The sequence below is a fragment of the Lepidochelys kempii genome, chromosome 4 (assembly GCF_965140285.1).
Source record: "Lepidochelys kempii isolate rLepKem1 chromosome 4, rLepKem1.hap1, whole genome shotgun sequence".
Lineage (NCBI taxonomy): Eukaryota > Metazoa > Chordata > Testudines > Cheloniidae > Lepidochelys > Lepidochelys kempii.
Genome location: NC_136383.1, coordinates 52080813 through 52103966, shown reverse-complemented (window position 1 = coordinate 52103966; position 23154 = coordinate 52080813). Strand labels below are relative to the sequence as shown.

General features: G+C 40.0%; 1 protein-coding gene across 3 annotated transcripts in view; it reads left to right on the top strand.

Annotated features, from left to right (window-relative positions):
- INPP4B (inositol polyphosphate-4-phosphatase type II B) overlaps positions 1 to 23154 on the top strand; it is a 481293-nt gene that overhangs the window by 341254 nt on the left and 116885 nt on the right. For all 3 annotated transcript variants that reach the window (XM_073341212.1, XM_073341215.1, XM_073341214.1), the window contains 2 exons: positions 6854 to 6958; positions 15842 to 15950. In XM_073341212.1, the coding sequence (XP_073197313.1) occupies positions 6854 to 6958; positions 15842 to 15950 (214 nt within the window). The remainder of the gene's footprint in view (positions 1 to 6853; positions 6959 to 15841; positions 15951 to 23154) is intronic.

Here is a 23154-nt window from a genome sequence, read left to right as displayed (position 1 = left end):
GCCCAGGCTTCCGGGGTGGGAGTGGGCGTCCCAGGCTTCCACAGGGTGGGGGGCTGCGCCCAAGGGCTTTGGGAGGCAGGAGCAGCCAATGCAGGAAGGCAGCAGGGGTCGGGCCTGCCCCCGCACTCATGGGTAGGTGGGAAGTGGAACGACCCGGCCCCAGCCTGCTCTGCTCTGCTCCCCCGGCTCCCAGGCTTGGGGGAAGGTGGGAAGGGCTCACCAGTGGCACGTCTGGGAGTCGGCGGAGTGGAACGGGCTGGGGCTGGATCACTCTACTTCCAGCCGCCCAGTGAGTGCAGGGCGGGCCCGACCCCGGCCCCTGCTGCAGTCCCCTGGGATGCATAGCTCAGGGGACAGGGTTTGGGGGGAAGGGGGGAAGTGGGGGCAGGGCGGGGGCAGAGCAGAGGTGGGAAGAGGCAGGGTGGAGGCAGAGCAGGGATGGGGCTGAGGGGACGGGGTGGGGCAGGGGCGGGGACAGCTTTCCTGGGCCCTGCTGTGCACAGCCCACGAGCGGCCAGCTCAGCTGTCTGGGGGATTGGGCTGGCCGCTAAAGCAGCATGCAGCTGCGTGGGACACCAGGAAATTTGGTGCCGTTTGGTGCCCCAAATTTCCTGGTGCCCTATGCAGCTGCATAGTTTGTGTATGGGTAGGGACGGCCCTCACACACACACACACACACACACACGAAACTTTTGCTCAAATAAATTTGTTAGTCTCTAAGGTGCCACAAGTACTCCTTTTCTTTTTACACTCTCTCTCTCACACACTCACTCTTACACCCCCACCCCCAAAGAAGATCTGTTCAGAATAGCTTTCCATTGGACTAGATGCTATATAAACATCAGAGAGTCACTTGTCTGCAAGTATATGGTTAAGAGGTTGCATTAGTCAAAGGGTTCATCTGCCATGCTCTGAAGTATTTTGTACTGGCCATTACTGTAGGCAGGATACTGCAATAGATGAACCACTGGTCTGATCCATTATGGCAATTCCTATGTTCCTTTCTTTGAACCGAGACAGAGTTTTTGAAATATTTTGTTAATGTATTATATTTTGAAGGTGTCCCATATATCATCATACACAAAGCAACAAACACAGAATTTTTATGAAGTCAATAAAAAAAACCCAGCACTTCTAAGAAAACATTCGAATAACCTTTCAAGATAAAAAAAGACAATATAGTATATTAAACATAAATCTTGAAAAACTGGTAATACGCCAACTTTCTTTGAGCACGTTGATAAAGCTTATTAATCTGTTTTAACTGTGTTCTGAGATTACAGAAACAGATCATAGAGTCTAAGGTTATTTATGAGAACAAAAGAAGCATATGCAACAAAGATACCAAAAGAAAACTAATAATATGAAGATGGTAAATAAAATATGAACAGATAATAAGTAGAAGGCTAACACTCAAATCCCTCCTTAAAACTTACTACTTCCTCAAGATCTTTTAGTGCTAATCTACCACTGAAAGATATTTGATTGAGATGCATAAAAATGTGCTGCTTTAACGTTGCCTTCCAAAGTGGCATAATTTGCTATTTTAAAAAACTGACTTTAGTGGAACCATTGAGATGTGTGCACTTACATAGTCAAGTAACTGTATAATGTTTTGCTGTGACCATTGCATTTCTTCACTTCATCTTCCTTGTTATTTTTTTATTTTCACTTATTGAGTTACAGTAAAATTATATTATAAACTTGTCAGGTTAGGGATCATACCTGTGTATTTGCTCTGAAAGTCCTTGCACACTTTTGCGCACTGCATAAGTCATAAATATTTAATATTCCATACCGAGACCCCACACCTGCATTCTACTCTCTGAGAGCAGTGCAAGATCAAGCTCCAAAAATGTATGTTTAGATGTATGTGTTGCCCACTTACGGCTCCAAAAGTCAGGGAATGCTTGCCCATGAAGCCTTCGCTGAGATTCAGTATTGTGCCTCTAAGGGTATGTCTCCACTTCGGAGTTAGCCTGGGTGATTTGCAGGTTAGCCTAGCTTGAGTTTGAGTAGCCATACTGCAGAGCCGTACCCTAGTTACTGTGTCCTCACTCGTGCTGCACTCCCCAGCGTGTGTCACTGAGACTTCTGGGGGCATCTCCCATGGTTCATATGTGCTGCAGTAAGGTGAACCGCTCTATGTTTCTGTCCCAGGGAATTTTAAAGGAACTTGTCTGGCCCACATGGGGAACTGTGGTGGGAAGGCTACAATAGAGGACTATCATGCATTCAAGTGATTTAGCGTGCATCCTCACTGCAAAGTGGTTGGATTACCAATCTGTGTGAAAGAGGAACCAGGGCTTTAACCCAGATATTTAGCCATGTTAGCTAGCCCCATTTGGAAGTACCACTTAACTTAAGTGCCTTGGGTATGTGAAGAGGAGGGGGCTTAGGGGCACTGTCCAAATAAATTCTGCAGTCAAGACATACCTTTTAGAGGCATAGAACAAAACTTCAGCCTGGGGGTCGGGGAGTGCTAAGGTGGCTTTAAGCCACCTTTGTGCCTATCTGATCCTGGGCTTGTCCAGGGACTAGAGAGGCCCCTGGTGTAACTTAGGCCCCCAGGGCTGTCTGAGTTATGACAGTTTCCTGGGCTGCAGGCCTGCCTGGAATCTACAGGCACACCTGTGTGCCAGTGCTTGCAAGGTGCCCCTGAAGAGGCAGCTGACTCTAGTTCCTATCCCAAGGGAATCCTCCTCTGCCCAGATACAGAGCTTTTAGGTCCCGTTCATTATTCTCCAGCCCTGTTATATGGTGTAAAGTGGCTAGAATGAGGGTGAGGAACTCACCCCTTGACATTGACCCCTTGAGTATATGATGCAGCCTTTAATTACATCCTGGCCACTGTGGGTGTAGAAGCCCTCTACACCAACATTCCACACAAAGATGGACTACAAGCCGTCGGGAACAGTATCCCCGATAATGTCACGGCTAACCTGGTGGCTGAACTTTGTGACTTTGTCCTCACCCATAACTATTTCACATTTGGGGACAATGTATACCTTCAAATCATGGGCACTGCCATGGCCCCGCAGTATGCCAACATTTTTATGGCTAACTTAGAACAACGCTTCCTCAGCTCGCGTCCCCTAATTCCCCTACTCTGCTTGCGCTACATTGATGACATCTTCATCATCTGGACCTATGGAAAAGAAGCCCTTGAGGAATTCCACCATGATTTCAACAATTTCCATCCCACCATCAACCTCAGCCTGGACCAGTCCACACAAGAGATCCACTTCCTGGACACTACGGTGCTAATAAGCGATGGTCACATAAACACCACCCTACACGGGAAACCTACCGACCGCTATGCCTACCTACATGCCTCCAGCTTTCATCCAGACCACATCACATGATCCATTGTCTACAGCCAAGCTCTACAATACAACCGCATTTGCTCCAACCCCTCAGACAAACACCTACAAGATCTCTCTCAAGCATTCTTACAACTACAATACCCACCTGCTGAAGTGAAGAAACAGATTGACAGATCCAGAAGAGTACCCAGAAGTTACCTACTCCAGGACAGGCCCAACGAAGAAAATAACAGAACGCCACTAGCCATCACCTTCAGCCCCCAACTAAAACCTCTCCAACACGTCAAGGATCTACAACCTATCCTTAAGGACGACCCATCACTCTCACAGATCTTGGGAGACAGGCCAGTCCCTGCTTACAGACAGCCCCCCAACCTGAAGCAAATACTCAACAGCAACCACACACCACACAACAGAACCACTAACCCAGGAACCTATCCTCGCAACAAAGCCCGTTGCCGACTGTGTCCACATATCTATTCAGGGGACACCATCATAGGGCCTAATCACATCAGCCACACTATCAGAGGCTCATTCACCTGCACATCTACCAGTGTGATATATGCCATCATGTGCCAGCAGTGCCCCTCTGCCATGTACCTTGGCCAAACCAGACAGTCTCTATGTAAAAGAATAAATGGACAGAAATCAGATATCAAGAATTATAACATTCAAAAACCAGTCGGAGATCACTTCAATCTCTTTGGTCACTCGATTATAGACCTAAAAGTGGCAATTCTTCAACAAAAAAAACTTCAAAAACAGACTCCAACGAGAGACCGCTGAATTGGAATTAATTTGCAAACTGGATACAATTAACTTAGGCTTGAATAAAGACTAGGAGTGGATGGGTCATTACACAAAGTAAAACTATTTCCCCATGTTTGTATCCCCTTCTCCCCCTCCGCTGTTCCTCAGACGTTCTTGTCAACTGCTGGAAATGGCCCACCTTGATTATCACTACAAAAGGTTTTTTCCCCCTGCTCTCCTGCTGGTAATAGCTCACCTTACCTGATCACTTTCCTTACAGTGTGTATGGTAACACCCACTGTTTCATTGTCTCTGTGTATATAAATCTCCCCACTGTATTTTCCACTGAATGCATCTGATGAAGTGAGCGGTAGCTCATGAAAGCTTATGCTCAAATAAATTTTTGTTAGTCTCTAAGGTGCCACAAGTCCTCCTTATCATCACATACTGTTTCTTCAGTAATACAACACAGTATCATACCACTTGTATGCATCCTGAGATATACTTTTTAGTCTTTGGAACTGTAATTTCATTATCATAAAGGTACATCTTAATTGATAGAGGTTTTTTAAATCTCTTCAAGAAACGTTGCAAGTTTTCTCAGCACTTACATACTAAACAGTTTCTTTTGACCCAAATCACAGATGTCATTATGTGTAATGTAATAACTCAGGTGATAAGATTTATCTAATTTATCTGTGAAGTTAGGTGTCCTATATAACAATATACTTTCACTATTCTCTGCTGTGTAGTTGGGTCCCAATCCTTCAGAGACTTATACACACACTTAACATTCTGCTCTGTGAGTAACCCTTCCTCTGGATTTACTGACTATCTCCTTATCTCTTTTTAACATATATCTTCACACAAACAGAATGTTTCATTCTGTTTCACACTCCCCTCAAAAAATTCCATTTCATTCTACATCATATCAATTATTTATGCAAAAGTACTCTTTGATATCTTACAGCCAGATACTGTGAGGTGCTAAGCACCTCCTTTGAGACATTGATTGCTGTCAAATTGAGTATTTACAGCCTTGTCTGAAAACTGAAACCTGTAAAGTTCTTGGTATTTCTTCCATGATAATTGCTAGACATGTACAGTATGCCGGCATTACCACCAACTGTTTTTCATTGATAAAGTGTGAAAATACCAAATATTTGACATCTCAGAATCAGGAGGAAACCTTTCTGCCTGTGCTGCTGATTTATAGCTACATTGTCAGTCATGTTGTTTCCCTGTCTTCCACTGACAACATTAGTGTGTGTCCCAATCCCCTTGACAATCAAATCGGTACAGGCATTTCCTTCACTGTAAACCGAGTGTTGGTTTTATAATAAGCTTTCCTCCTTTCATTTTACAAATTGTCAATTAAGTTCTCATGTTTTCTTGTCACATATTAATATGTTTCTGTAGAACAAAGTATTTATTGGTTCCTGTATACAATCTCACCACCCATTATTTGTTTTAATTTGTTTTTATCACAATTTTTTCTTTCTCAGCTTTTTCCCTATAGACGACATTGCACTCTTCTCTCCCACAAAGGGATTAATCTTTCCACATGCTGTTTTCAGAAATGTGTCCCTAGACTTTTTCAGTAAAATAAGATGATAATGCAGAATAAAATTAAATGCATATTTTAACCTGTCCTGGGTTTTCTTCTTTATTGGAGGAGGGGGAGGGGGAAACAAGAAAAGGAGTGTGGTGCTTGATATTAACATGTAAAAAAATAAGGGTCAGAAGTCTCTGTGGTCCTATATATACAAATCTGGTTTATTCATTACTTCATTTTCATTGTTTAGAGGAAAATGTAGGATTAAAGGAACACTTTCAAGATTGTCAAACCCAAAATATTACTTATGGTACCTTTAAAATTACAAATGTAATTTTGCTACAATTCCTGAATCTCTTTTCCCCCAAAATGACTTTGAATGCAAATGGAAAATGCCCACACTCCTGTGTGGTCTTAGAAAAACAAAGCCAGAGTAGCATTTCTCTGCAAGCACTACAGATAATGATAATTTTCAATACAGTGCTTAATCATAAGAACAGACAGGCATAGAAAGGGCAAATTACAAGCTACTACATCATGTATATATACCATCAAAAATCAGCTGGTAAATTAGCTTTTTGGCCTACCAGTATTGACAGTGTTCCTTTAAACATTCAAAATAACTTTACTTAGTTACTCATAATCTCATATTTTAGATGTGATGATTATAAAGTGTATAGTCAAATCTTTTCAGCACATTGTGGGTAGTTTATTATCACGTTGTCATTTTAGAAAGAGGGTGTATTTATAATGACTTCTACTGAAATGTGAACAATTCAAAGTTTTTTGTTTGCACTTTCAGGAAATAATATTCTAGTCAGTACATTTGTTTTGCTTTTAAAAAAAATCGAAAGTTCTCACTTGCTAGTGGAAATATGTAGTGTCATATCTCTATGCCCCTGTATTTTTAGCACAATATAAACTCAATATATGTTAACTGTGGCATCATTTCCAGCATGCTGTGGACTAATTCTAGGAAGCAGGAAAAATGTCTCTCAGCAAATTAGATTGTTCTGTGAATTAAAAGCTGTTTTGTTGACTGGAATATGGATGCATGCTGAGACGCAGTTAGCAAACCATTCTTTTCTTAATACACGATTACACATTGAAAGTAAATTAAAGAATGCCACTAACGTACAAGTATTGTCCTAACATTTAAAAAAAAAGACAAAACATCTGCTGGGTGCTTGAGATAATGATGCTTTAAACTTTTGTTTTCTAGGATCTTCTTTCAAATCAAGTTGTAGTAAAGGAGAAAAGACACTAGAATTTGTTCCAGTAAATCTCCATCTGCAAAGAATGCATGTGCACAGTCCTCGGTTGAAAGGTAAAGTATATTCCAGAGAAATGTTCTAGTTGTGTCACACTACAGTGTGGTTTACATATAATCAGAAAGTTTGTATTCCTTTTTAACCCTTTATAAACTCCATGCATTTTAACTAATAGTGGTGCTGTTCAAAAATCTCCAATTTCTTCGATAGTAAACCATTGTAACTTGACAAAGAAGAATGGTGCTTAGACAGGTGTCTCTTCAGGTTAGGCACTATATTTTCAATAGTACTAAAACACTTTTTTCATATAATGCCAAATCTTGGTCACTTTGAGGTAATTGGGAGATTTTTGCTTTGACTTCAGTGGAACCAAGATTTGGCACATGCTGTTTAAACTTGGTCAACATGGTCCATGAAGTGGTATGATAGGGAAGTAGTTAAATGGCTCAGTTTCCTTTTCATTAACTCCTTTTCATTACAGTAGGCTTTTCAGTAGATTTGTGTGCAACTGGCTGGCATGAGTTCACATTGATTTTAGGGCTGGGAGATTAGAGAGAAAAATTATTCACAAAAATTATAGTGACTTCCAAAGAGAATTTTGCTTAAGCTCTGTTTGCAATAGTTTTGTTTGCTTTTGATCAACATTCATCCAAGGAAAGATTTGTTTGTTAAAATGTTTGTGGAAAGTGAATTCTTAAACCTTAGCTGAGATTTATATAATCATAAAACATAAGCAGAAATAGTTTATGAAGATTAGGTCAGCTGATCAGGGAACAGAAACCATACCATGTACCTGGGGTAACCAGTCACACAGTTCAAGCATTCAGCTATGGATATTGAATATTCAAAGGAATACTTGCAGCAAACTATTAACAAGTAATCCACAGGCTGTAATTTGTTTGCATAATATATTCAATAAACAATTTCAGACAGTGTACAAATTTCTAACAAATACGGGTATGTTGTTGCGTTAATGAACAAGAAAAAGGATCGAATTCGCTTAATAAATTGTGTGGTGTTCAGGTCTAGTTTAAATTAACTTTTGCAACTGTCTCAGTGTATGTAATGTATGTACCCTTTGAATTTTGGTTTATGGTTGTGGTTTGTTAGAACCCAGTATTGTAGCCATGTAATAATTATAGCAGTAATTATAAGATAAAGGAGTGGAATTGATAGAATGCAAGAGACCTATAGGCCTAGCTAAGAATAGCTTAAGCAGTTAGCATAAGTGTAAGGCCTTATAGCCTGGGTAGGAGTAATTGCTCAAAGAGTTAGCATATTTAAGTAAACTAATAGTAACGATAAGTCACAAGACTTTATTCATTGTTTTGTCATAATCACAAGTGTTACAAACTGCTGATTGGTACAAACTGCCTTCTCGCAGTTATCTATCTGAGTATTTTTGGAGGGGAATATTAGCTAAGTAATATTACCATAGTAATCCAACTGATGTATATGTTAATACGTTTTGCTTAATTAATATACTAACCTATAGGATAAGGGCACCCCAATCTTATGAGGGTGAGGAAGTTAAGATATGTTAAAGGAGGGAAGAGCTATGCATATATATGCATGAGGAAGACTATCAAGGCCTATAAAACATCTGGTCTCAGCTCAGGTACAGCTGTTGAAGTTTGTCATCTGCATGCCAGAGTTAGACAAGGATCTGCCTCAACCTTTAGAGCTCTCCCCAAGGATAGAGTGATAGAGTGAGTGAGAATATACCTGGTAATGGTGCCGGTTGCTCTGACAGTTTTATATTAAATCGCTTTACTTGTTTGCATTGTTTTATTTATTGGACTAATCATTGTAATCATAACACTTTTACAGTTACACAAGGTCTTCCCTGAGTGTGAGTGTTGCTGTCATGGCTGTGCCCCATAGGGCTCCTTGAATAATTCTGAAAATAGTGGGCCTGATCTTGAGACAAGAACCTACCAAATTTCAGAGTCCTAACTGGGCAAACTAAGCCAATAACCTAATCAATGAACAATCAAAAGATCAGGCAACAATATGGAAAAAGCAAAATTCTAAACAAGACCAATGAGTTTTGTGAAGTCCTATGTGTTCCTCTTGAGTTTGCACGCAATAGGATTTGCAGGGAATGGTTTCATCCAGAAGGCTTATCACATGATCAACTGTTGTTATAAAACCAAAATGAAGCTTCAAAGTTCAGTCTGAAAAAATACCTGCTGCTCCAGAGGCAGTAACGGTTTCACTTTCCATTTTGCTCTAGTGTTTGTGGGCCCTTGGGGTTAGAGTCCATTCTTTTAAGCTTGCAGAATGATATTTAAGCAGTAGTGATCCTTGTACGAGATGTTTGTGGAGAGAACGAGCACTGTTTACCCTCTGTAGAGTATCTTTTGTATGCTGAGTAACTGAGAAAGTTATTACAATAAAAGAAGCTAGGTGGCCAGCCAATTTTTTCTTTTATTCTCCATCAAAATTATCTGCCAAATCCTGAAGGCCATACTCAGACAAAATGCCCATTGAAGTTAATAAGTATTTTGCCTGAGTAGATGTCAGAATTTGGCCCAATGTTAAAACTTTATGAAGGATGTAGAACTAATTCCACTGAAATGTCTTAAGGCTTTACTAAGTGCCAGCTATAGACTTAGTGTGACCTATGGTGAAGCTGGGAGTTTCTGGCATTGAATACAGGCTTTGAGAAATTAAGCAGTTGCTACTAAGTTCCTTTAGAGAAAGCGGAAGGATTCTGTTTTATTAAGGGTCTGTTTTTGAGATTAATAATTAGTGATAGTCGGGGTCTTATTTTTAGAAATGCTGAATACCCATAGCCACAGTTGAAGTCAATGGGAGTTGCGGATGCTCAGCCCCTCTAAAAATCAGGTCCTGCAGGGTAGATTTGAGTTAAAGGGACCAGCTTCCCAAACAATGGAATCTTTGATAGTGTTTATAGAATTACGGTGAACAAGGATTTCAGATGTAGGACTTTTATTTTTGTTGTGAGTTTTCCTTGAACTACCAATGAGTTGTTTGGTATTATATGGGGTTTCCACACTAATTATTGAACTAGTTGTGGGGCTTATTTTACAGAAAATGTGTGCGATCAGTTTTGCATTGGGAAGTGATTTGCTGAGACAGTACGTTATGAAGGGATTTGTTAAAGATTGATGCTTGGTAGAGTCAGGATATAGGGCTGAGATGATGGGATTTTAAATAAGAGCTGGTTTCTCTGATTATGATCATTTGTGTTCATTTCCAAAGTGACGTGAGATGTTCTCTGGGCTCTTTTCTTTCCCTTGCCTCTTTTTAGGCTGTGTCTCATTACTCTAGCTTCATTGACAGTGTGTGACGAAGTGGGAATGTTGTTAATGTTTTCTCTGAATATGTGTGTGCCTCAGTTTCCCCTGTGTGTTACTCAAGTATCTAGGCAGTGGGACAAAGGTGTGTGATACTTGCAGAGGCCCCTAGAGGGCAGATGTGACTGCCATATGGCTGCCTGGGCACAGACAATGGCCAACTCTGTATCCTGGCAACTGATGGCCGGGGCCCATCATCTGCAAGAATCAGCCGGAGGTGTTCGAGGACCAAGTCAGAGGTGGAGGCCAGGTGACCTGTTTGCCTGGGAAAGAGACACAGGAAGGAGGAGGGCAGCTAGGCGTGACTGAGGCTGGACTGCTGGAAGCTGGTCAGTCTCCTGGTTGAGACTTGGGGGTGGGAGGGGAGCCCTGCGTTCTGGATCCCCCCAAGATGGACTTTGATGAATATTCCTAATTTCTCTGCTAACAAGATCTGTTCTACGCTGTGTTCCCAACGATTAATAACCCCTTGTGTTTTAGCTCACTGGCTGAGAGTCACTGCTGACTGCGGAGATGGGGCAGAATTCATATGGCCAGCATTTTTCTGTGCCCCCCACACACAGAAAAATGCAAAAAAAAAATCTACCAGGGGATATGCACCTCTTCCCCGGCAGCCCAGGCAGCAGGTCTGTTCCAGCGTGCCTGGGGCAGCCTCAGAGACGGGGGGAGGTGGGCTTGGTATGCATACCTATGTGGTTGATCACCTTGGGGGGGGGGGCTGGGCGTACATACGTGCCTACGAGAGAGAGAGAGAGAGAGAGAGAGAGAAAGAATGACTCTGTCCCTCTTGCTTGCTACTGCAGCTTGCTGGCATGGAAGGGTAAGGCTTTTTATTATGCACATGGCAGGCTAGAGGCAGAAATGTAGCCGCCTGCCTGATCTCATTGTCTGAGATACAAATGTAGCAGCCTGCCTACGTAGTAACATTGTTAATGTTCCTATTGTTAGTTAACTGTTCCCATTCTCAGTCAATTCGCCCAGGAGCATAAAACCTGTGAAAATTTTAAGGCCCCTACACTGCCAGAGTGACGTAAAGGAGCCTTATAAATGACAATAAGGGAATACCCAGCTAGGAAGATCTATGTGCTTTCTCACTTTTTTCCTGTGCCAAAGTGACACAATGGAGTTACATTGCAGCTCAGGATTTATTTTACTTACCGATTTAAAAAAAAAGACTTTGAGGGCAAATAAAACATTTACCAAGCAGTCAATAAAATGTCAGGACTATCAGAACCATGCACTTTCCAAAGTACCCAGCCAGGTCCAGGACAATGATTAGCAAAAGCATAATACCTCCTGAACATATATCATATTCAGCTGTCAAAGTGCATGATGTTTATTGAAACAGGTTTTATTTGACAAACACTAAAGACTTATGGCTTGCGTCAAATATATGCTCTGAGCAATATGTAGTACCTGCTAATCTTTTTGTGCTAAATTGCACTTTGACTTCCAGTATATCTTTCCTCATCTTATGCTTCACTTATCATGTTTCAGAGGGCATCCAGGATGTTCTTAAGAGGTTTGCAGAAAAAAATTAGCATGTAAACATTAATAGAGATAGTGATTAAACAAGTTGATGAGTCATAAAGCTGTCATTAACCCTGAAACTGTCAGACTTCTTTAATATTGTGATACAAGGCGGGTTTTAATTCCATCTATTAGTATTTCATTCTAAGATGCCCGAAGTCAGTTCTTGAGAGGTTGGAGATTATGTGGGAGGAATGTTTGACGGCACTTACAAATGCAAATTTGTGCAAAATTGGTGACTTTATACCATACTTTCAAATTTTATATATCAACATAACAAATGAGCTCTCCTTGCAAACTCTTAGAGCCACATTTTCAAATATGGGTGACTAAAATACTCCACGTTTGCATATGTTTATTGGGCATTTGAGTGGCTTATTTGCATAATTATCTAATCTTCATGCAACAAAAGGTGAAAACTCACTCTTTTGCAGAGAACTTGTGCATTACTAAAGTCACACTTAAACACTCAAAATAGTGCTTGTGGGATTTTAGTGCTGCATAGGCCTTGTTCTGATTACCTCTATGGGGCGAATTTCACCCCAAATGCCTATTTATACACAATTATTACAGATGTAATTTAATCACTCATGTCTGAAAATGTAGCTTTCCATGTGACGTGTGTGTGCGTGTGTGCTCGTTTATTATGATTTAGGGCTGGATTTCACTGGACTTTGGTTTAGACCTTTAATGAATACTCCCATTTAATATACTATACATATATGTTAAAATTTCCAATTTAACAAACAAACACTGAAGCCAGAAAATATTTCATTCTTTGTCAACTTTATTTATTTGTAAACACTATATTTTTTTTCTTATTATGATCCTGCAGGAGTTCTGACCATCTGTTGCCACAGCTTTTATTTACTTTCCTATCAGTGCTGTAACCCAGCAACAGCATTGGGAACACAGAAATGGAAAATAGGATACACCAAAGGGCACCAATACCTGAATCATGCATTCACAGGAAATCAATCATATGAAATAGAGCCACCACATTTTAATAGATTTTCCCTTTGAAAGAGATGAAGAGGAAGATGTTAGCCTTTAACCCAGTTCAGGAATATGCACATTCCTGAGAATCAAGGCTTGCACTAATGAATTGCTGTGCATTTTCTTTATAGTGTCTTTGTATACATTCACAGATTCTAGTAACTAGCTGCTTTATTGTCTCCCCCAACCCTAAGCGATGTTCTGGTAGCAGTAATGGTCAGGGGTGTTTTTTTTCTAAGTTTGGCAATGAGATTGGGACCTTTCTTTTTGGATGTGGAACAGATGTTGTAGACACTGATGTTTTTTGTGATCTCTAGGCTGCACTACTGCAGTAAGCGTTACAAGAAAACCAGCTGAAAGTTTCCAGTATTTCAAAAAGCAGTTGCTCACTTAATTGATTTGTAGAAAAATGGCCCCTGGAATTGAAAAAGTTTGTAAACAGTTGTCTTTTCTAATTTTTTTTGTTATGCAAAATTTGTTATATTTTAATTGAAATTTGTATGGAAGATATTATCAGCATTGTTTACCAACATCTGTTTGGGGGAAACAAAAACCGTCAATGTTTTCAATAATGTTCATTAAAAAATAAACTATGTGGGTCTATTTGTAACCTTGAAAAATGAAAACAACTTGGAAGTTTCAATTTTTTTCATTAACTTTATTTTTAAATTTCAACCAGCTGAGATTGCAAGTATATTCAAAATAGGCTTCCAGTTTGCTTCTGATTGTAATATGAAGTATTGACTGTACTCTGTGAAGCAATACGTGAATTTACATATTATCCTAACAGTTGAGAACTGCTGATGCAGTTGCTGTAGTTGGACTAGATTTGGGAGAGGAGGCCCTGAGCTCTGGAACTGATCTTATAAAGCTTGTTTGCTGACCTTTCGAGCGGATTGTAAAACATCTTTTTATTCCAAGTTTGGGCTTGACAGTAAGTGATTGAGTGTAACATTTTGTATTTCTGCTTGGGGAGGAGTTTTCTTTTGATGATATTAAGGTCTTAATTTGTACTTGGTGTTAGTGTTTTCATGTTATAAGTTTTCAGAGGCTTGGGATGGATATTTTGTAAGTGTAAATAGCTTTATGAAAGTAATGGGATTTAAATAAAACATTCTTTATTTCCTACTCCTTTGCATTCCCTTCCCTCACATTCAGAAATAATAATTTTAAGATGTATTTTCAAATATCCCCATGCTTCACCAGTTTTGGGGTATACACGAGAGACTATTTGATGACTTACCACCCTTTATCACAACTTACTCTGAAATAACTGTGGTGAGAATTTACAAAACGGTTTATGGTAAAACAAGTGTTATGCGCTCTCATTAGTGACCACCATGGGTGTTGACTTGATTTCAATATAAAATAATGCAAAACCACTGGGGTTTGACTTTTGAATGCTTCCCTTTTACATACTTCATGAGTTATCTATAAAAAAATTTAGATGCCATTATCTAGTTAACCTCATAGTTTCATCCTATTCTGTTTGAGTCACCATTGTTCTAAGAAATATAAGAACTTGGCTCCAGGTCCTCAAAGAGATATAGGTGACTAAGTCCCGTAGAAATCAGTGGGAGTTATGCACCTAGAGACCTTTGAGGATCTGGATTTTACTGTCATGTGTAGTAGTAGAACTCTAATAACCCAAGATTATATATTACAGATAAAACTATGGTGGGCCTGCAATGAATGGACTACTTAGAAATCCTGGAGCTCACCGGAGGCTAATGAAATTATTTCACTTCTGCTTTAAATGAGTTCTGAAGAGCAAGCATGCATCAGTATAAAATCAGTTTGAATGCATCTTCTTTGAAATTCAGCTTCACAAATAAAATACAGTCCATTTATGCAGTGTTCTTGCTTATAGGGACATTTGTCATCAGAATGCAAAAAAAAAAAAAAAAAAGACATGCTTTGGAGCCAAAAACTGAATATATTTAAAAACAGATAGCTTTCGAGACTGAGAGGATTGCATTTCAATTTAAATGTCAGGCTCCATCAATGGATACAACTAGTCTTAGCTGGAGAAAGATCCTCTTATGATTCCTTTGGGACAGATTTTTTAAAAGGCTCAAAAGGCCTCAGTTTTCACACCTATAGTCAACTGGGGGCACAAAAGTACAGCCATTATTAAATGCATATGTAAACAACAGCAGTTAGATTTCTCACATGAAGGTGAAATCAGATTTCTGTCTGTTACAATTTGTGCCAGCAGATAATTGTGCCTGCAGTTCACTGCTGGTACACAAGGAAAGGGGCTGTTTTAAAAGTTTTCACCTTTTCCCATAAGACAGAGAAGAAATCCCTGTGGACTCCACAAGAGTTTAAAAGAAATCAAATACATAGAACTTTTCATTTTAAAATATTAAATGGCAGTGAATGACATGCTTACAGTCTGTACGTACCTGTATGAGAAGATTTTTTGATAGGAGAAGGCTCTCTAATCTAGCAAGCAGAAGGTATACCCCTACCAAAGTCCAATGACTGGAAGCTGAAGCTAAATAAATTCAAATTAGAAATAAAGTGCAGATTTTAAATGGTGAGGGTGATTAGCCATTGGAGCAATTTACCTAGGAATGTGATGGATTCTCTGTCACTTGAAGTCCTTAAATCAAGATTAGATGTCTTTCTAAAGGATATACTTTAGCTCAGCTAGAAGTCATGGGCTTGATGCAGGAATCACTGGGTGAAATTCTGTGCCCTGTCTTCTGAGAGAAGTCAAACTAGTTGATTATAATGATCCTTCTGGCTATAATATCTATAACTTTCAACTATAATGATTTCAACTTGACTGCAAATTAAGTGACCTAAGACACTATAAAGAGAAATACACAAAAGGCCAATTTGAATTGTACCTTAGTAAACTACAGAGCTAGGACATATTGTTCTACACTGTGGCATATCATTAAGGTAGCAATAAATCAGGTAAAATTCTAAGCTGGTTAGGTGTGCACGTGACTTTGTGGAAAGATTGATTAGCTCTCTTTGCCTTTCAGAATCAGTCCCTCCATCTCCTATAGAGTGGATTCAGCAGTGCAGCATGTGTATGCGTGTGCAAATCTCAGTACTTGTCTATTCCTGTTCCAGATGCTCTGTATGATGTCATCACAGTGGGAGCCCCTGCAGCACACTTTCAGGGATTTAAGAATGGTGGTCTTCGGAAACTGTTGAGTAAATTTGAGGCAGAAAGGCGAAAGTAAGTACTTCTATAAATAATGATGATCTGCTAATCAAATAATAAAACAGTCTTATTTATTAAATGCATAACAGATAGTCTGTTTGGACTAGTTAAGGCATCTTTCATGAAACAGTTCATTAATCTTCCTCTCTCCAATAGATTTCTTTAAATTTGTTTGGGATATTTTATTTAGGGCAAGATTTATTTTTTAACTCTGGACTCAACATTAAAGATCTTATAATGTTTTCTTTCTCTATTCCAGGGAGCCTAAGGAATATTTAAGATTGGAAACATGTTGCTAAGAAAGTGCTTTGTGCTAAGTAGAGAGTAATTGTAGCTACATTTCAATGTAGTTTCTTTTAATAGTTACATGTATCATGTCTATAGATAGCACTTTCCATTTTTCAGAGCACTATCGAAATGTTAAATAATCTTCACAAGTCCCCTGTGAAGTAGGTAAGAAAATATTATTATTCCCATTCTGCAAAATGGGAAGCAGATTCAGAGGGAGGGAAAAAAAGCCTTATTATAGCCCCAGTTCTGCAAAAGCACTTATGCGCATTCAACATTACACTTAAATATTTTGTTGACTAAGCATGTGCTGTGTGGAATTGGGGTCCTTCTGAAGTTCTGAGCAATTGCAACTCCCCCTGAATTCAACTTTAGTTGTTAGTTCTCTGTGCTTTTGAAATTCAGGCCTCCAATGACTAGGTCAAGCCTATACAGTCAATAAGTGGCACTTTGATTAGAACTCAAGGTACTGACTCCCACTGGCAAGCTCATTACTCTAGATCCCCATGATTCTCCATAGAAGAGAAACTACCTCTTCAATCCAATGCTCAGCAAAGTTTATTATTATTAACAGTATCACAAAGAATAAAACAGGAGATGATACAGATAAACTATTTATTTCAGTGTCACTTAGAAAAGGTTTTGCATTAACCCCTCAATGCACACAGCTTGTATTTTCTCTAGTCGTCCATCAATACAGAATGCATTTTAAGCTGTCAGCAGGAACTCCACACCTACCTCTCTGATGCCAAGGGAGCAAAATGAAATGCAATATATTTAGCTTTGAAGGCAAGTGAATGACGGAGCTGCTAGTTCGTAATGTTCTAAAGCAGCACCAAGGGGTAGTGCTAGAAAATGGCTAGCTCACACATATCTGACACTTCAAAAACTATTATTTCTTTACTATTTTAAGTTGCATAGATATAAAAATTTTAAGGATAAAATTTCCCTGGACTGTTTACAGACAAGAAAGCTTGAAAGTGCAATGTAAATATAATTCAGTTTTAGAGATTTTCATGAAGTGGACTTGGTGCTGAGAGTAATTTCATGTTCTGTTGCCGGTGAATGGCTATACATACAGAAGGCTAACCCCCTTCTCTCCCAAGAGTTGGGAGGCAAATGAGATTTGCATTCACAAATACAAAACAAATAATCATATAATGACATTTTATAAGGCAATTCTTCAAAAAAGGCCTCCAAAATTTGTGCCTTTTGCACACTAGCAAAAGTGTGCAAAACCTGTCTTTGTGTGAAAACTTGTGTGTGCAAACAATACTTTGCACTATTATACTGCCTTCTATCAGAGGGTCTCAAAGGACTTTACACAGATTAATGCATTAACCCTTTCAACATCTGTTTGTATTTTCATCCATGTTTTATGGGTAGAAAAACTAAAGCATAGAGACATTAAGGCCAGTGTTTTCAAACTTGGAAGCCTAAAGTTACCTAAAGAGACAGTTACCTACGTATGTTAATTTCAGTAAGAACGGTTAGTGCTGAGCACCTTTGATAACCAGCCAGTTATTTAGCTGCCTAACTTAGTCCCCCATGTTTGAAAATTTTAACCAAAGTCTTACCAAAAGTGTGTGTCAAATTCAGGAATAGTGCCCAGTTCTTGACCATCCAAATCCTTTGCTTTCCCTTATGTGCATTCACATGCCAGTGTGCAAATGTGGATATTACATGTACAGATGAAAGTGCATGCTATTTTTAAAGTCCACTTTTGAAAATTTGGCCTTTAACATAAATATGTTTCGGGGAAAGCTTTTCCTTGTGGCAGTGAAGGCAAAAGACAGTGAAGTATAAGTGATGTTTTTCTTTCTGGCCATTGTTAAAGAAGATATCTCCTCCCCAAGTAGGATTCTGCCTTCCGAATCATGGCTGGTTTGACAGGAATGTGACTTTGCCCAGTACATTTGCTCTGGGCTGCCATACTCTCCCTCTTACCACCCCCTCCTATTTTTCCCAGTGCATGTGTTGCACCTGCATCTGATTTCAAAGCTAAGGAGGATGGTGGGAGGTTCCTGAGATGCACAGTATGCCCTTAGCTATCAGAATCACATCTTACAAAGAGTTTAAATTTTAACATTTATTTTACACATGCTTGACCTCGTTGAAATATAGCTTCTTGAAGCTAGTTGAAATATACGAGAAACTATTCCAACATTGAAGTTTCCATTACACGACGCTCTTTGCTTCAGGAGTAGTTTGCTAGCTCGCCTTCAGAGTAGTTTCAGGGTCCCATAAGAGTGGGGACAGATATTGACTGTTATGTTTAGTACTCTCTGTGTCTGATTTATTTAACAAGTACACTGAATTTTTTTACATATGTAAATGATTGAACAATATTTTAAAATGTATGTACGTTGCATTTGCTAGTGTATTTCATAAATTGAGTTTAATTATTCAAATTACTTCCCATTAGAATGATTTGCATTTGTATTGATACTTTCATTGAGTAAAGAACAAGAGTACTTGTGACACCTTAGAGACTAACACATTTATTTGAGCATAAGCTTTCGTGGGCTACAGCTCACTTCATTGGATGCATAGAATGGAACATATAGTAAGAAGATATATACACACACACACATACAGAGAACATGAAAAGTGGAGTAAGAGGCTAATTAATTAAGATGAGCTATTATCAGCAAGAGAAAAAAACTTTTGTAGTGATAATCAAGATGGTAATCAGTTGACAAGAAGGTGTGAGGATACTTAACATGGAGAGAGAGATTCAATATGTGTAATGACCCAGCCACTCCCAGTCTCTATTCAAACCCAAGTTAATGGTATCTAGTTTGCATATTAATTCAAGCTCAGCAGTTTCTCTTTGGAGTCTGTTTTTGAAGCTTTTCTGTTGCAAAATTGCCATCTTTAAGTCTGTTACTGAGTGGCCAGAGAGGTTGAAGTTTTCTCCTACTGGTTTTTGAATGTTATGATTCCTGATGTCAGATTTGCGTCCATTTATTCTTTTGTGTAGAGTCCGGTTTGGCCAAAGTACATGGCAGAGGGACATCGCTGGCACATGATGGCATATATCACATTGGTAGATGTGCAGGTGAATGAGCTCCTGATGGTGTGGCTAATGTGATTAGGTCCTATGAGGGTGTCACTTGAATAAATATGTGGACAGAGTTGGCATCGGGCTTTGTTGCAAGGATAGGTTCCTGGGTTAGTATTTTTGTTATGTGGTTTGTGGTTGCTGGAGAGTATTTGCTTCAGTTAGGGGGGGCTGTCTGTAAGTGAGGACTGAGCTGTCTCCCAAGATCTGTGAGAGTGAGGGATCATTTTTCAGGATAGATTGTAGACCTTTGATGATGCGCTGGAGAAGTTTTAGTTGGGGGCTGAAGATGACAGCTAGTGGCGTTCTGTTATTTTCTTTGTTGGGCCTGTCCTGTAGTAGGTGACTTCTGAGTACTCTTCTGGCTCTGTCAATCTGTTTTTTCACTTCAGCAGGTGGGTATTGTCATTTTAACAGTGCTTGATAGAGATCTTGTAGGTGTTTGTCTCTGTCTGAGGGATTGGAGCGAATGCGGTTGTATCTTAGAGCTTGGCTGTAGACAATGGATCGTATGGTGTGTCCTGGATGGAAGCTGGAGGCATGTAGGTAAGTATAGCAGTCAGTAGGTTTCCGGTATAGGGTGGTGGTTATGTGACCATCACTTATTAGCACAGTAGTGTCCAGGAAATGGACCACTTGTGTGGATTGGTCTAGGCTGAGGTTGATGGTGGGATGGAAATTGTTGAAATCATGGTGGAATTTCTCAAGGGCTTCTTTTCCATGCGTCCAGATGATGAAGATGGCATCAATGTAGCGCAAATAGAGTAGGGATGTTAGGGGACGAGAGCTTAGGAAGCGTTGTTCTAAGTCAGCCATAAAAATGTTGGCATACTGTGGGGCCATGCAGGTACCCATAGCAGTGCTGCTGATTTGAAGGTATATATTGTCCCCAAATGTGAAATAGTTGTGGGTGAGGACAAAGTCACAAAGGTCAGCCACCAGGTTTGCCGTGAAATTATCGGAGATACTGTTCCTGATGGCTTACACAGCTGCTACTCTGAAACCTTTCATTGAGAAGCATCTCAAAGCAGTTCCCCTTTTTGGTCTCTCTTCTCTACTCCCATGCTTTCTTCTCCTTTTTCTATCTGTTCTTTCCAAACACCTATTAAGCCTCACAAACACTTTTCATTTCCCCCACTCTGTCCCCTCTTTCATTGTGCCTTTACCCTAGTACAAGCTCCAAAAATAATTGCCTGTGGGGATCTTAGGCAGGAAAGTCTGTTTTTTCCCCTTGCAGGCCTGAGGGAAGGGAGCTGCAGCAGTGATTCATCTTCTCTCTCTAGGGCCCTGGTCAGCAACACTCCTGCTCCTTCCCTTCACTGGCACCCTACTATGCAATACTGAGCAGGGTGACATGAAGTAGTTATTCTCAGCGGATCAAAGTGGCTGAAGGGCAAAATCACAGGGAAAATATTTTGTATTTTCTCCTCAGTCCGTCTGGGATGGAATTGATGAAGCCCAGAAATGGGTTTTTCTCATTTATTTTTCTTTCCCCATAACTCCTATGTACATTAATATGACACCCTTCATCCAAATGGATCCTAAAACCCTTCAAAAAAGTTGGCTGAGCATACAAATTATAAGATCCTCATCACCCATCAATTCGATGCACTCTATCCAGTGTTGTGGGGGAATGCGGCAGCTTTTAAACAATGCACAATAGCACTGCACAAATATATAGGACAGGAAATTAACAATATATCCACCTGAAATTGTGGAGTGAATTTAGGGAGGCAGAAAGTAATTACTCAAATAGGAAGTGGGTGGGATAGCGGGGCTAACAGCCTCATTTTTGTGGCAAAACCCTATAACATCATCAGTGACCATAGTGGTTAGCACCTAGGGTTTACATCCTGTTTATTCAGGATTCAGGGAAAAGTGTCCTGTAAAGAAGACGCATGATCCCTCTTGGAGCTCCCAGAGTGTGTGTACATACAGCACCATCCCTTAGAAAGGGGCACTGTGCTTCCCACTCCATGCTTGGCTGGTGTAGTAGGGAAGTAGGAGTCAGTGGAGCCATGGACCCACATTCTTCACTCTCTAGACCCTCTGTGGGATGTCTTGTGCCCCTGGGTTGGGTGATGGGAGGAAGCAGTCCCTGTACTCAAGAGAGCACAAGGACTGTAACTGTGCCTGGCCCTTTCAAGAGAGCCTCCTCCTGCAACTTCCATGCTTGTATCTGGAGTTGGAAATTGATAGTAAGGTGTGTATCAAAAGACTGAGAACGGCAAGAGGACTGGCAGCCACCTTTTACTTTTATCCTCTCTTACTGCAAAGGGCCAGATCCCACAGTTCTCTCTGTAGGCTCAGGGCTTCTGTAGACTTTAGAGGATGGAGCAGGGAATGTGCTGCTCTCCGTGGCGCCAGTTCCTTGATATGTGCAAAGATATCTCTGTGAGGTAATACAGGTTTGAGCTTTGACTGCCTTTTGCTAGTGGGCTGCTGCAAGGTAGCAGAGACTGTCAGTATGGCTTCCGGTAGATCCCAGGTGCTAGATGGGATGAAGGTGCAATGAACCAGCAGCCAACCCTGAAAGGACAATTCCTTCCCCCACATGAAAGAGGGTCCCCGACTGGGAAGGGGCAAAGCCTCCAAAATCCGCAGGTCCCCAGCTGCACCTACTTGAGGAAATAGTACAGGGAAAACTCTGCTAGGGGAAATTCACTGATTTTTGTCCTTCTCCTTCTTTGGTCCCCTGCAGGTTTTTCCCTGGGAAGCGATGAAATGGTCCTAAAATAATCTCCCATATCTTAATATTCAAGGCAAAAAAACACTTTAGATAGGCAACATTTGAAAGCAAAGGGAAACATTTAAAAGAACCTTTGATTCTTACTAGGAATAAAATTCTTTTACTGTCGCGAAGACGACTTTATTTTGTCTGCATGTTTATTTATTGCATGAAGATGCTGTGATGACACTTAGCATTTCCACAGGCAGCTTAAAATTTTCTGTTTTACAAAGGGAGCACCTTTTTGAAGCCTTGGTTGAGGGAAAAAGTGACACCTGGCGATATCAGGCAGAATGGAAAGTGAACAGATAAAAATGCAGATATAGCAACTGTTTCCTCTAGGCTAACTGTGCTGAAGACTGAAAGGGGCGTGGAAAATATTATCTCCCAAGCCACCCTGGGAAGGGTCCCTGTCGCCTTCTAGGCAACACTGTCACTGCATACAACACGAGTGCCTAGTTTGTTTTTGACCCCTATTTGATTATTAATACAGTGTCCTGAAATATCCAACAATATCAGCGTACTAACAATTATGCAAAACTTCGACTGCGTGTCTTGACTTTGATTCAAATCCACCCCTGCAGTAGAAATGGCAAGAGGTAGAGTTAACTGATATCAAGATTATGCTCCATCTACTACAGTCTGTGAGGCATAATTGCATTTTTAATTGTCAAATCAAATGGAATATAAAATTCATTGCAAGACAGTTTATCAGGTCAAAAAAATATATAGTTCTATATCATTTGGAAGACTGGTTAACGGAACTTGGAAACACATGGAATTCATTTTCACCATGAGGAGGGAATCAGAGGTACTGTGGAGTCCTGTTATAAAGAACAATATTTTTGTAGCTCTTATGTGATCATTATAACCAAATGATCAGTACATCCAGATACTTAAAACAATGAATTTTCTAAATAAAGAACTTACACAATAAAAAACAAAAATTCATCTTGTAAGGAGAAAGCAAGATTTTTGTGGGTATTTGATGCCAAGACAAGTTAGTCAGCTTCTAACTGGCTCAAGCTGGCATTTCAACAATCTATAAATCCCTTTACCTGAAACTGAGTGGCATTTAAAAAGCTCCTATCACTAGAAACATCAGACATATGATTTACATCTACTCGAACCCTTATAAC